Genomic DNA, 15,195 nt, shown 5'->3' with positions numbered 1-15,195 from the left:
TGGTTTTTTCATCTTCCTCTTAACACTTAAATCAATTTTAAACAATAGCAAACAAACAAGCATAGTGTGTCTGTTTTTTCAATATTAGAAAAATGGATGAAAAATAATGTCAAAGCACAGCAGGAAACATGGTTACTAGATGTAATATGAGAAGCAAATGCATAATTAATGGATAAACAAAAAGTAGAAGAAGCCTTTTCAAAATGACCCGCATGTTCAAACGTGAAGTTATTGTAAATTATAGTCAACATCTCAAGCACATCTAATACCACACAATGAATTACAGGCTATTCGTGATGTAAAAGACATTCAGATTGATTTCATCAGACACATCTTGATCCTTAATATTTCACCCTACATGTTCAGGAGCTTCAGTGGAATTGATCTACAGATTATTTTCCTGGGTAATTGAGCAATTGTTTAAGTCAAGAATAATAGAAAATTGTGACAAATGCCCATCAAAATTTCCCAAAGCTCAAGTTGACATTAAAAATAGTTTAGTCTTGCCAAGAACCAAAATGTACCTTAGAGGAATAAAAAAAACAGTAAATATTCCAAAATGTCATGCTACAAATACTAAATAGTTAATAACCACAGAATGAGTATAGTCAGAGGGAATGCTGACTGTAGCATGTGGTAGAAAGTGCATTTACTCAATTACTGTACTTGAGAATTTAAAGGATCTTTTACGTGAGTATTTACATTTGATGCTATACTTCTACTCCACTACATGTTAGTGGGAAATATTGTACTATTACTATTAAGTACTAACTCCACAACATTGGCTCCTTGGCTGTAGTCACAAGTTACTTTTCAGGTAATTGACTTTCAAAACATATGATCAGTTAAAGCAACATTATGTAGAAACTGGGGGCGGCACAGCAGCACAGTGATTAGCGCTCCCCGTGCCTGCGTGGGTTCTCTCCAGGTACTCTGGCTTCCTCCCACAATCCAAAGACATGCAAATGTTAGGTTAATCGGTTACTCTGCATTGTCCGTAGGTGTGATTGTGAGCATGAATGGTTGTTTGTCCCTACATGTCAGCCCTGTGATGAACTGGCGTCGCTCAGTGTCAGCTGGGATCGGCCCCAGCCCCCCGTGACCCTGAAAAGGATAAGTGGTTTCAGATAATGGATGGATGGATGTAGAAACTGGCATTTTGTGAATTTTTCTGAGTGGTACACTACTGTCATAGATACAAATCCCAGGTCTGTAACAATTTCTCAGATCTAATGTAGGTGCTAATTACAAAGAAAACTCATTACATAATAACAATGTTATGTGCTGAAAACTTGTATCTTGAAGTAAACATGTGTACGCTGTGATCCTACCCTCTCACTGAAGCTATGATAGGGGGGCGGAGTGGCTGTGACAGAGACACAATTAACCCTATTCACTGTACCATCAAAATGATTTTGAAGCTGTTATTTTAAGGTAAAAAAGTGACATAATGTTGCTTTCATCAAATTCGATGCATCATAAATAAAAGGGACAAACAGTAGAAGTATGAAGTAGTTAAATTGCTCCACCCTGCCTGGCCCATTACAATATTAAAGTCCTGTTTATGTGTTCATGCATTAAAAATGATGATCCAATAATGTAATAATATAACAGACAGGTGACATTCTTCACAGTTTGTTTTGATACTACTTTGATACTTCATGCACATGCTTTGACAATCAAGTAGAAGCAGGGAACTCAGTAAGATAATATTACAGAATAAACACTCAACAGTCAAGCCAAACACAAGAAAGTCTAAGGTGACTTAAAACAAGAACTCAGAACAGAAAATGTAAAAACACGATAAGTCAGTATGAGTCATTACAAGTAAAAGGAGTAAAAGTAATAAAACAGGCAAAATCACAGAAAAAGAGGATGGGGGGGGGGGGGAGGGGAGTAATGCAAAAATAGAAATAAATAAAAGAATAAAATCAATAAAGGACAATAAGAAGACAACGTCACATCAAAGAAATTAAGAACAGACAAAAAGGAATAAAGGACAATAAATAGATTTTAAAAAACAAATAATATAAAAGTCTATAAAAGTATCAAAGTGGGTTTTAAGAAGTAATTTAAAAGATGTTTTTTTGCTAAACATCTGGACTAAGTAAGATTTCGCATGCAGGAGTTTTACTATGGAGTATTGTAGTGGGATATGGCTGCTTTTACTCGAATAAAGAATCTGAATACTTCTTCCACTATTTGCATTCTTGGTATGGGGCGTATCATCACCATCCCCATCACCACCATCTTCATCATCATCATCATCATCAGCAGCAGCAGCAGCAGCATCATCCTCCCCGCGACGCCGGCCCACACCTTATCCGACTCCTCCCCAACCATACACTATTGTAAAGATGGCGTCCATCATGGAGGGGCCGCTTAGCAAGTGGACTAACGTTATGAAGGGCTGGCAGTATCGCTGGTTCGTTTTGGACTACAATGCCGGCTTGCTGTCATACTACACGGTACGTTCATTTACACGGTTTGGTAGACGCTGAACTGATTTCGCACAACAGGGTAGATCGTAGAAGTTGTCGCTGGTTGTCAAGCCCAAGTGGGATAAAGGCCTTGTGTTTGTCAGGAGTTGGGAGTCTCAGCTGGCACAAAGAGGCGAGTCTCTTCGTGACAGATCCTCACGTCGGCCAATAGCAACAGTCCTCCAAGACCAACTGACCAATCGAATGGCAGTATTTGTTCCACACTTCCGCTAATGTCGCCAGCTTACTAGCTAGCAAGGTTAAAAGCTGAAATACACAGGCTTGTCGGGACATTTTTGTGAATATTTTACAGAATTAGATGAGAGAGACACATCATTGTGCATTTAGGAGAGACGACATTTGTCCCCGGTTGTTAAATAACAGTACGACACTCGCTGGTTTGCTAGCCAAAAGGCTAACGTTGACAAGACACCGCGGGAGGAGACAGTGGTTGCTAGGTTAGTTAGATTTTTCCTAAATCCGACGACAATGAATTCACTTTAAGCTGTTTAGCAGCGTCGAGAGTAAACCAGACAACAGACTGTCAGTCTTACTGTAAGTGAAACAAGTTGTAAGGGAAGTAGCAACTAAGAGCTGCTCACTTCTCTTAGAAAGTTGAGTCGTCAAAGCAATAATCTTGTACAGCCAGTTTTACAGTAACGTTAGGCAATACAGTAGTTGTTTTTCAATGACTTCCTTGTCTTAGAGATGTGTAACGCTAGGTTAAACTATTATATATATGTGGCAGACACTAGCCTGAGCCCTGACTGACAGATGGTTTTGTTCAGATAGCTGCGTGAAGTAATCACTGTGATGGTCGTTATGGTGCATACCGAGGTGTGAGAATAAACCTACAGTTATTAACCTTTTATACATTTTAGGCGTTCAAACTGGTAAATTCACATGTAAAATATCAAAACAGCGTCTCAAATGAGAGGATTTGCTACTTTCCCTCTGTCTTTAAAGATAATAAACTCAATATCTTTGAACTTTGGACTGTCAGTCAGACAAAATAACTAACTTCTGAGATATTGTGACATGCAACAGTAACTATTTTCTGGAAATTTGTAGACTTTGATTAATCAGGAGCAAAACTGGCAAATTATTAATAGTCAAAGTTTGCATCATAAGGAAAGTATCAACAGTAAATTAAGTTGTGTTTTGAGTCAGACTTAAAGTGACATGACTTCAGTCCCATCCTCGGCTTTCTCTTCCTCTTAAACCTAAATTAGAGCAGAGACTTTGAGACTACACTTGGATCAAATTGCTCATAGTTATTAATAGTCTTATTACATATAGAAGGACAACCAGACTATGTAGTTTAAATGCAGTTAGCCTGCTACGTAATATGGAGCTGGCCTATTAGAATCTCTACACAGTGATTTGTGTTAAATGTTACTAACATAACCAAAACAACTTCATGCTACAGATGGGCATGGCATCATCGCTTGTCATAGCAGAAAAAGCAGAGGTGTTACTAAAAACAGTAACCATAGCTCTATCCTATTTAAGTGTCCCAGAAAGGGACAAGCAGCCAAGACAGACATCTTCACTGGATAGGGCCTTAGGAGATCACCATCTTGCATTTTATTCTAGTTGACTGACTGGACTTTTTACAGAACTTTTTTTGTTTCAAGCCTGAATTATAAACCTTTACCCTGGCCTGCATACTGACTGTATTAACCCCTGTTTTGTTCTGTTGTTGATTTACAGTCAAAGGACAAGATGATGCGAGGATCCAGAAGAGGCTGCGTGCGACTCAGGGTAAGCTCTCAAGAATCGAGGCCGTCCTGCTCCTGACTGCTGTCTTTGATAAATTCAATGCATATTCTGTGTATTGCTGGCCTGCTTTTGACAAGTATTTGGAAGCGCCTCCACATGTTCAGGGCATTGTTGTCTAGTCATCCCAGGTTTGCAAGGTTTGCTACGTCCATGCAGCTACAAACAGCATTGTGCAGTTTTCATGTCATATATATCAATCTTGAGCCTTGATTTGTTGGCCTAGTTTAAAATGTGTCGGGAGTTTACTACAGACATATCCACAGCTCTGTTGCTCCACTTTTTTTTTAGTTTTTCAGTATTGAGTTACATCCACTAGATGGCAGCTGTCGTCCTATTACAGTATGTGTATCACAAGTTGTTAGTGGGAGAGGCAGGAAAGATTCCTATTGCAGAAGGGTTTTGAAAGGAAAAAAATATAGGGTGTTATATTTTTCTTGAGAAGAAGCTAAGTGAGTGCCAGACTTAAAAGGTGTGATTACATATATTGGCTTAAATTGAATAATTATAAAACACATGGGATAACATTTGTTCCGCTTTCTTTACTGAGGCAGTTGAGGGCTGATCGGTTGAGTGAAATCTCATTATGGTGCCTCCTTTGAACCTTTACTGTTTACTTGACATTTTCAGCCTGTCCTCAAGTTTTTGTAAAAGGCAAAGTAGGCCCAGGCTTTTAATCCTCATCCAAATTCCCAACTTTATACATTGTTAACTTGAGGACCCATGGCAGCACTCGCACACCAGAACCTGTTCCTGGTCAGCCGAAACACTGTCAGCCACGTAGCATCTCTCGTGGGTGATTATAAAAGCAAGGAGGTAAAATTTCTCATGAGATTTTACAGAAGTAGCCGTGAAAAGTCATATGTTATCCCACCACATCTATTTTAGGGAGACAAAGGCATTGGCGAGCACCCTGAAAAAGCCTAGATCTCAGTGAAGAGAGGAAGTGTTTCCTGAAACTACCTGAAAAGAGGATCCAGTGTTGTTTACAGACACATAGTGAAAGGTCAGAGGTTTCAGTTCAGGTTGAAGAAGTGTGTTACTGAAATTATTGTGATACTAGATCAAACATCTTTTAAGTTATGATGGCTTTTTGTTAAATATTCACTACCCTTGGAAAAAAGGGAAAAATACTTGTTAATGTGAAAACTTTACAAACTCAAAAAAAAAATGTGATAATTGTTTTTGGTAATTGTACAGCTTAGATTAGTAAATAACCTTGTCTGTGTCACATTTTTTTAAATGTGCTTTTATCGCACCAAAACTGGAGCTGACTGACTCGGTTTCAATTTTCACAAAGTACTTTCCCATATGGCTCCCAAGCATGCCTGGTCCTGTATGAAATAACAGTGTAGCCATAACCTGTATAGTAGTGTTATACTGGTTGTTTTTTTGATTATTTTCAAGTGCTATAAGGCAAAAGCTTTTTATAGAGTCAAATTATTCACCATTTTTGGAGTAAGAGTTTCCCCATGTCCAAAATTGAAAAAAATAACGTCTGTAGAAAACAGTGCAGTCCACTATAATAACCTTTAATAAATCATTACCTTTGTTTGTCAGTTAGTGGTGAAGCTGACACACTTATCGGTAATTTATGAGGCTATACTTTGTGGTCAACAAAAAGAAATGTTCTTCCAGGACTCTAAGGCAGAGAAGAAAAACAGTTAGGCATTTTAGCAGTTGAAAATACAGACTGGTTTTTGCCAGACAGGGTAACATTATTGCATCACATAATGAAATGACAACAGATGCACATTACCACAATGATTATTAGGAATAATGACTTTACAAATCAGTTCATCTAGTATAATGCATCCTGATCATGAGGTTCAGCCTTGCCCAGTGTTCATATAGCAGGGGTTTGTTATCTATTTCTACATGCAGACACAGATTTATCATTGAATTTGAAAATCCTGTAGTTTCCTTTTCCCTCTGCAGCGGTCACTGACCAACTGTGAAGGACTATTCAGTGTATTCTACTCCTCCATCATTATTCTTAATTTACTCAGTCCTTGAGACTGAGTCTCTTTGTAGGCCCAATGTAGAAACATTAACTCGAGAGTACATCAGTGGTACATTAGTCCTCATCGTAGATATTCAATTCCCCTCGGCTAACCATGACCAACTTGTATAGTAGGGGCTTTCCTATAAGATATCTTGGGAGGTTCAGAGAAGAAAACAAAGCACGAGACCACTTCTTAGAATATTCCATTCGATCTTGTGTTAATAATTTGTTGAGCCTCGTTAATATAAGGCATATCAAGATACTGTACATACCAGAGAGCTTGTTTGAGTTTTTTTTATGTAACTGGCTCTTCTCTCTGGACTTTCTTAAGAGTGGGAAAGACCATACATGCTCGTTATCATTTCGGTGCAACTGTCAATCAAAATCTACCTTAAAAAAGAAAGGAATTGTTCTAAAACAATCAAATCGACTTTATATGTCTTTAGTATACTAAATTTAAAGGATGAAATAATCATAAGAATCAGAATCTACTTTAATGTCTAAATATGTGCACACAAAGAATTTGTCTCCAATTTTTACATTGCTCACAGTGTACTTCACTGAAATAGACATACAGCTAGGAACGAGGACAACAAAAACTACACAAATGAGGTAAAGAATGATTGATTAAAAAAAAAAAAAAGACTATTGAATTGCCACATAGTATTAAATGTCGTAAATGTTGTCCAGTCAGTCAACTTTATTTTGTGGTGTAAGTTGTTTGAACATAGTTCAGTTTACACCTCACTGAGAGTCTGACATTAGATAATAATACAAAATTACTAGTTTCCTAAATATGGGATTTATGGATAGCTATTGTACCAGTCTCCTAAATATTTTCAGCTGTTAATAGAGATAATCCATCTGCTTTAGTTGTTATATGTATTATTTGCAGTGTTGCAGGTTTGCTGTATGAGTCACACACCCTGTTACTGTTGCTAGGAGCTAATGTCCCAACTAGCCAGCAGGCCGTTTTCTCTGCAGTTCTTTTTCTAGCTGCTGGTCCCCGGTGTCTGCTTCTCTCCACCCTTCACTGCCTTTCTCCTCCTTCCTTCGCTCTCCCAAATCCCACCTCCTCATCCCCTCCCTTCTTCTTCTCTCCCATGTTCCAAAAGGCTTCACTCAGATGTGTGTGTGTATGTGTGAGTTAGAGAGAAGGAGATGATGAGGCAAGAGGCGCTATTGAAAGGGAGAGACTGAGGTGCTGATGAGACGGACCAAGGGTAATTTAGTAAAGAGAGCCGGTCGGGCTACTGGAACATGTGGAGGGCATGAGGGTGGAAATGGGAAGTGGAGTATGACGTGTCTCGCTGTCTGACTGCCTGTTTGTTCCCCTCTCTCTCTCTCTCTCTCTCTCTCTCTTTCTCTCTCTCTCTCTCTTTCTGTTTGCCCAGGGAGCTGTGATCGGCATCGATGACGAGGACGACAGCACATTCACCATCACTGTGGACCAGAAGACTTTCCATTTCCAAGGTGAGGTGTCCCTCTTTTCATTTTGTTCTCTCTTTACTCCCTCTTCACTGTGCTGCCATCACTGGCATCCTTCTCCTGTGCGTTCTCTCTTTTGCATCCATCCCTGCTTGCTCTCTCTTTCTCTTCCCGACTCTCTCTCTCTCTCTCTCTCACCCCCCTGCCTTTTAAAGACTTGGATTGGTCTGCACTAATGCCAGGAAACACATGCACACAGGCATCTACACAATGTCAAAGCGTGCTGCGTGCATCAGAGTCTTTTCTCCCTTCCAGTGGAACCTCTCCAAGCTCTGTGAAGTTGGACTGACACGTATTTCTGTAGATAAACACGATTTGTTCCTCTGCAAGCTAGACAGATTCCTCTGGAACAGAACGAGCAAGTAAGGCCTTTTTTTTTTTCCTCGGTCCTCCTGACTGTGGCTGAGGAGGAAGATTGCTGCTTGTGTGTCTCTGCAGTTGGTCCTCTGGGAATAATAAAGGAATACTGCTGAGCTGGAAGCTGAGCTCAGGTCTCTTCTGGTTGCTACTGCTGTACACCTTTCGCTCCACTGCTGCTGCCGCCGCTCGCTATCTACCAACCAGTCACTTCATAGGGACAGGATTGGCTCCCAGCTACAGCATCGCCCCCCTCCCGTCCTGCCAACCCTTCTCTCTTTTTTGACAGGGAGCCGTCCACTCCAGTGCACCGCAGACACCTTTTTTTTTTATTCTATCACTCCACCAGGTCTTTAACTAACCTCCTCCACCTTTCCTTCATCTCTGTTCTTCCATCTATCCATTTGTATCCATTTTTTCCCGCCCCCTGCCAACACCAAACCCCCCACACACCAGCACCCCCTCTTTCACCCCCTTCTCGAGGGTCACCAGCCACAGTCCATGGGCCCCCCGCCCCTCTCACCTCCTCCATGCCCTCTCCCATGTCTGTGTTCCGAAGCTGTATGCTGTGGTTCTACAAACGCAAGGGTAAGGAGAAAACCGTGCACGTCTCATGGTCCGCATGCATGCCAGTCCCGGGCAAAAAGGATCGAGAGGAGGCGTTATTTGTTTGTCTTCTGGGATGTGCAATTAGGGTGGAGCAGCGGTATGTTTCGTGGCGCTAGGGTGTATTGGTTTGCTACTGAGGTTCATGGACAGTTCAGAGCAGTGCGATCGTTTAGTTGCTGTCAGCTGAGGGGGATTATTAAAGAGAGAAGAGTGTGTGCATCATCCTGAGTCAGTCAAATGTTTGCACAGACTAGGTGTGTTATTTAGAGAAGGATGTTTGTTGTTACTGGTGTTCATCCTGTTCCTCACTGGTTTGGCTAAACAATGAGCTTTTTTTTTTCCATCACATGGTAATAATTGTATGCACATTTTCATAGAGAGATAGCTCAAATGTCATGGTTGTAATTTATTCTGAGACTTTCTGTGCCACACTTAATCTGAGTCTTTTGACCTCAGCTGTAATGCCCCAGTTAGTGAGAAAGTGCAGTCATTCAGGGTTTTTTCGTTTGTTTGTTTTCAATTTTTTATGTTCTGTTTTTGGTAGATTTAAAAAAAAAACTTTATTGCCATTGGTAAATATTAGCGGGCAATTGACATCAAAAAAGAAAATCACCTTGAGATTGAGAATTACACCGTAAACATAAATACATTTTATTTAATAAATTAAAATAAAAATGGATTTAAGGTACTAGAATCCTAACCAAGATAGTCAACAACTAGTCTAAAATATTGAATTGTTGGTAGATTTTTATGTAGATTATCCGAGTATGAGAGACTTCTGATATATCTGCATTGGAGAGCAGCCAAATTTAGGAGCATTATTCAAAAACCTTTGTTAATGCAGTCAAAGAGTCAAAGAGGGAAATTAATTTCTGGCAGGGTGCATAGCTTGCATGCAAAGGCAACAAGGACAATAGAATGTGCGTAGTTAATGTGAAAGTGCAGTACTACAAGATATTAGCATTTGTAAAAATATTAAATTTAAAAAATGAATGATAATTAAAGCTCTGTTTTTTCAATTCATCTACATCAGTGCTGAAAAAAAAAATAGATAAATAATCTTTGAAAGCAGCATGTCCTTTCACATGAATATTTTCGGCACATTGTTACCCCCCACTGATCATCAATGACACGTCACTGAAAGACACATCTGCTCTCCAGATACCATCTCATGTGTCACCCCTTCAGGAACAGGGAGGAAAATTAGCACTGACTATTGCGCTGAACACAAGATTCTGGATATATCAGCTGTTAGCTTGGATATCAAGAGATGCACAGGATGTTGGGCAGGATGTTGAAGAGATTTCTCTGATGCTGTAAAACGATCCTGGTCTGAGCATGTTATGCAGTCAGTCTCCCAGGATTCACAGCGGATGTGTCTGAATACTTAGTCAGTCTATATATACAGTATGTCTGTGTGCCGTTTTGTGCAGGCTGGTGCTTGTGTAAGGTATAAACTGTCTAATGGGTAGAAAATCACTACCAAGATTAAGAGGTGTAAAAATGTGAACTATAGACTGACACCAAATCTACAATGACCGGTACACCTGCTGATACACAGCTTGTTATCAAAGTGTTTTTCATGTTATGGAGTAAAGAAAAAAAGATAATTTTCCAGGATTGAGCCACGGTATGTTCTCTTATGGGACAGTCCAGCTCACAGGTTAAAGTGTAGTTCTTTGCTGGCCTCTAGTGCAGCTCTGTACTGTCTTTCTATTTAGAGAAGCATCCATTATTCATCAACCCCTCTCCCCCGGCGGTGCATCAGAGTTGCCTGAGAGCCCTTTAGCTTCCCGTTTTCCTCTTTCTCCCCTCTCTCTTCTCTCAATTGCCTCCTCCTATCCACAGTAGCTATCAATCTCTCGCCCTCTTTCTCATCCTCGCTCCCTCTTTGTCAGGCCACCCCGACTGCCCAGATCATCATCAGTCCAGGATGAGAGCCCCTCCTCGTGCTCTCGCCGTTCTCTCCTCCCTCACTTTGATATCACCTGCACTGTTTCTTTGTTTGTTTTTCTGTCCCACCTTGGTCATCTTTTTTTTTAACATTGCATTCTCTCAATACATCTGCCCTTGTGTATTTAGTTAGAAAGATGTACCCAAGTACATACTCTTTCTAACTAAATCAGTCACACATGCCTCAGTCACTCCAAAGCAATATGATCATGTGTTCATTAAGCAGAGCACTGGACAGATATTTAGTAGACAACTTTACTTCATTGGCCTTCATTGGTTATACTCATCATGAAATTGTGCTTTTTCCTCGCACCACATTTGGGTAGCTACTGCTTTATTTACGGGTTGCAGTCCATCCTCCCCACTGGAGCATGTACAGAGACATTTCATCAGCTTGTCTGAAAATGGCAGGAGGAGAAAGAAGAGGGGAGGGATGAATAATTCACAGAGACCCTTTGGAGAATGGAGGAGCAGCGTTATTGGGAGAGGCTGAGCGTTGTAAAAGGAAATCTACCCCGACCATTGAGAATGGAGGAGAATCCTTGTGTTAAAGATATACCACTGGTGCTGTTAGCTTAGCATGTCAATTGTCTGCTTGTCTGGACATGGTATCTGTCTGTCTGTATGTGTGGTAATTGTTCATGCTGGTTATAGATATTAGCACCATCTGTCTATGATTGCATTTACCACAGTCCAGGTGACTGTAATTACCAGTAGCTTAAATTTTTGTACATTTATTTCCCAAACTTGCTGATTTTTAAAGTCGGTATTCATTATCTAAATTAGAGACGGTAGTGTCTTGAGGCAAATAAAATCAGGTACAGTGGAGCAGAAGATGCTTGTCTGGTTAATAACTTGCTAAAGAAATTGGAAACAGGCAAAGCTTTTTCAAGCATGTCCATTTTTATAGTTTAAATAATAGTATGAAGTGACATTTACTTAAAAAAAATGATTACAGAGTTGCTTGCTTTACCGTTTTGGCCAGGTATGATACTGGACCAATAATAATATTCCTTTTCTTGTGGATAAATGCTGATGCCAGCAGTTTGCCAGTTTATCGGTGTATATTCTGTATAATAACACTGTTTCATTGTTTTTCCAGAATGCCGTTACAGAACAGATGAAAACAAAATATAAGAGGCATTCTACTAGCCAGGGGGTTAGTTAAAAAAAAAAATACTTGAAATGAGTAAGACAATCAAGTTAACAGACTGGAGCGCACTCGCATAACATCATTTTAGTTACATGGAAGTAAGTTACTTCCCCCTGAAGCAAACACACAAATACATTGAGCCATTGACTTAATAAAAAGTTTGAGAAAGAGTTCAGATGTTAAGTTTTTACTGACTTCTGACAAGAATATGAGCAAAATGGATCCCTGCAATTCAGTGTGACAATCCTGGTTCCAAAATGTGGTTATGTAATTGTGGTTTTGTGTAGGATATGTCATTTTTGAGTAAAGTAATACCTTAGATTCCTTTTGGAAGACTAAGTGACTCTTGATTACCTTTCAAATGTTTACTCTATAAGGGTTTAGTTTACTTTGACACTCCGGTTCATCGAACAGATAATGTTAGATATTTGAGTTGCAGCTCTAGCCATAGCAGGTCTGTTTTGACATTCAGTGGTGGTGAAAGTAGGTGTATAATGTAAAAATTTGGTATCAGTAAGTATTATATCAGAAATGTCTGGTATCAGTTCCCCATGCTGGATATGAGGTGACCTGCCAATGGTCAGCGTACTGAACTGCAGTATTCAGGCATTTCAGTTTGCATCTCTGGGCTTATTTGTGCTCTGTGTCTGTATCTATCATGGGTCTTGATCCAATATCTGCCAGGGTCCGTCTGTAATTATTAGAACGGTGTGTGTGGGTGGATAGGTTGGAGTGTATTGGTGTGAGGTACAACACGTCCTGTGTGTGCTTGTTCTTCCAACAGCCTTGCTGCGCCTCTCCACTTTCCTTTAGCTGAGAAGCATCAGAGCCTGCAGTAATAGGGTTTAGTCAGCACACCTTCAGTAGCAGCAACTCTAAGAGGGTTGAAACAGCAGCATAATACTCAAGTTGTGTTAATGTCAGGCGTGTGCAGTTATAGGAGAACAAAATAACTTGGTGACGTTTAGACTTTTGTTTCCCCTTATGTACTTTGAAATTCTCCTCATTTCTCATCCCAAGATGGAGAAAAAGGAATGAAAGATGCATATTCGAGAAATCTTTAACCCTTGGAAAAACACATCTCCCTGGGTCCATTTCATAGCTTGTTCCAAGTAACACTCACCAGGTAGCAGTACACCTGCTGTACCACACTGAGGTCAGATAGTTGTGGAGCTGCAGCAACTATTCGATTAGTTGTCAACTATTAAATTTACATCTAATTACTAATTATTCTCTGGTTTCTTTACTCCTCTATGACAATAACAAAACATTTGAGTAGGTCTTCCTGGGCTTCGTTGAGAAAATAATTAACAGGTTAAATGACATTGAAAATAACCAGTCACTGCACCCCTAGATAATTGAACAGCAAATAACTTGCTGGTTGTTTAAATATTTAACTTCCTGGTTGTTTAAATATTTAACTTCCTGGTTAATGATGAGCCACTGCCATGACTGTCATGGCTGCAAGTTGCATCATGTGACTGGCTGAAGATTTGTTGTGTTGACAAACTGCTCATACCTACATGGGAATGTCGACGATGGTTTGAGCACATGAGCCGCAGACAAGGACAAAAATTTGACTTGGGATACAGTTCATACAGTATTTGTTTTGGTTCAGTGGCCCTTCTAAAACCTCTCCTGTGTCATGAATAGAGCTAAACAACATTAGCCGCAGTAATCTTTTCCTCTAGAGAGTCTATTTGGATGAGGGGAAAGTGAGAGGGCAGTGAGGCGCTGTCTGAGTGGATTGGCCCGAGCCTCGGCTACCTTTTAATGTCTTTAAAAGCTTTTGTGCTGTAGTGCTGCTCAGCCTCTGTGCTAGCACAGCCATTTATCTGCTCTGCTGTCTTGTTTCCAGCTCAATGAAAAACGACTCTTACACAGGAACATAGTTTGCCAGGGAATTCAGTGGCATTATATGAACGCACACAACACTCGAAGACATGCGATAACCTGACCTGGATGGATTCAGTCCTGGTCGTGTGTTGGCAGAGGAGAGAACGTGACATCTCTGTATGCTATTGCCATTTTGCAGTCTCTGTGTGGTGCACATGTGGGGGCCTGTGTTGGGTCACTGTTTAATGTCACCGGCAGTCTGTTTGTTCTCCGTCTTTGCTGTGAGGGTGCAGCCTCGCCCAGCTACATTTCACACATGGACCCCAAAGCTTCCATGTGAAAAGACAGGGTGAGAACAGTGCCTCACCACTCTGAAGGAGCTCTAATTCCTCATCCTAATGATGTGTGTGTGTGTGTGTGTGTGTGTGTGTGTGTGTGTGTGTGTGTGTGTGTGTGTGTGTGTGTGTGTGTGTGTGTGTGTGTGTGTGTGTGTGTGTGTGTGTGTGGGGCTTGGTATCAAAGCTTCTTTCACCTCTCTGTGTTTGATCAGACGTTGCCAGACTTAAATCACCTTAAGACACTTCTTACTATATTCAGTAAATGCCCTATCTAGCTTCACTTCTTTGATTGAAATGTACACTTTAATCTATTATATGAAAGCTAACTTTCTTTAGATTTGTTTAGTTCAGTAGCACAGCTAAACAGCTGCTAAATTTGAGGCTGCTATTTAGCTAGCTAGACTTGCTCAATAATAATAATTAATAATAATTTAACGACATCTTGGCAACACACTTTGCTTTCTTGCTGGTAGTTACAGGAGAAGATTAAAAACACCTCTTTCATGAAGCTATAGTCAGGAGACGTTAGCTTAGTTAAATATGATTACTGAAAGAAGGGGGAAACGGCTAGCCAGGCTCTGGTCAGAGTTATGTGCTTGACTATTTCTAGCCCAGGCGTAGTTTCTTGTGACTGCACAGGAAGTGACTGCACCTGGCCAAGAAATAGTCTGACACATAACCTGCGTACAAAGACAATGTTGTGACATTTGTTTTTTTTTCCTATGAATAACAGGTAAACTTTCCCCGTCTCCTTGTGCTTCCAGTCTTATGATAAGCTAAGCTAACTGGGTGGTGACTGTAGCTTCATATTTAACTGACAGATATGAGCGTGGTATCAGTCCACTCAAAAAAAAAACAAAAAAAATGCTGAAATGTCCCTTTCAGGAAATCTATGACTATCTCCAGACATCTTTCTGTTTTTGATTTTCCGCCAGGCAGTTATTATGTACTGTTTCTTCTTATCGTTTGATTTGATTTCATTATCTTTTTTGATCTATGTTGTTTACTTCAGTTTCAAAGCACATAATGTGCCTCTGTAATATATAAAATGGGCTCTACAATTGAAGCTTATAGTTATTATCTTACTTGTGAAACTGCATACAATTATAGATTCTTCAGCTCTGAACATGAGGATAAACCAAATTAGAGTATTTAAGATAAAAAGCAAACTATAATTTCTACATGAATACACAGCGT

The 15,195-nt window shown here is 40.1% G+C and overlaps 1 protein-coding gene across 1 annotated transcript in view; it reads left to right on the top strand.

Moving 5' to 3' along the window:
- The first annotated feature begins 2,357 nt into the window (after positions 1-2,357).
- The window catches only part of osbpl9 (oxysterol binding protein-like 9), a 33,607-nt gene continuing 20,769 nt past the window's right edge, over positions 2,358-15,195 (top strand). Inside the window, exons 1-3 of the mRNA XM_073475908.1 lie at positions 2,358-2,468; positions 4,194-4,244; positions 7,659-7,737. Of these exons, the coding sequence (XP_073332009.1) occupies positions 2,358-2,468; positions 4,194-4,244; positions 7,659-7,737 (241 nt within the window). The remainder of the gene's footprint in view (positions 2,469-4,193; positions 4,245-7,658; positions 7,738-15,195) is intronic.

The sequence above is a fragment of the Pagrus major genome, chromosome 11, assembly GCF_040436345.1.
Source record: "Pagrus major chromosome 11, Pma_NU_1.0".
Taxonomy (NCBI): domain Eukaryota; kingdom Metazoa; phylum Chordata; class Actinopteri; order Spariformes; family Sparidae; genus Pagrus; species Pagrus major.
Note: the sequence above shows the minus strand (reverse complement) of the source record. Positions and strands in the feature narration are given on the sequence as shown.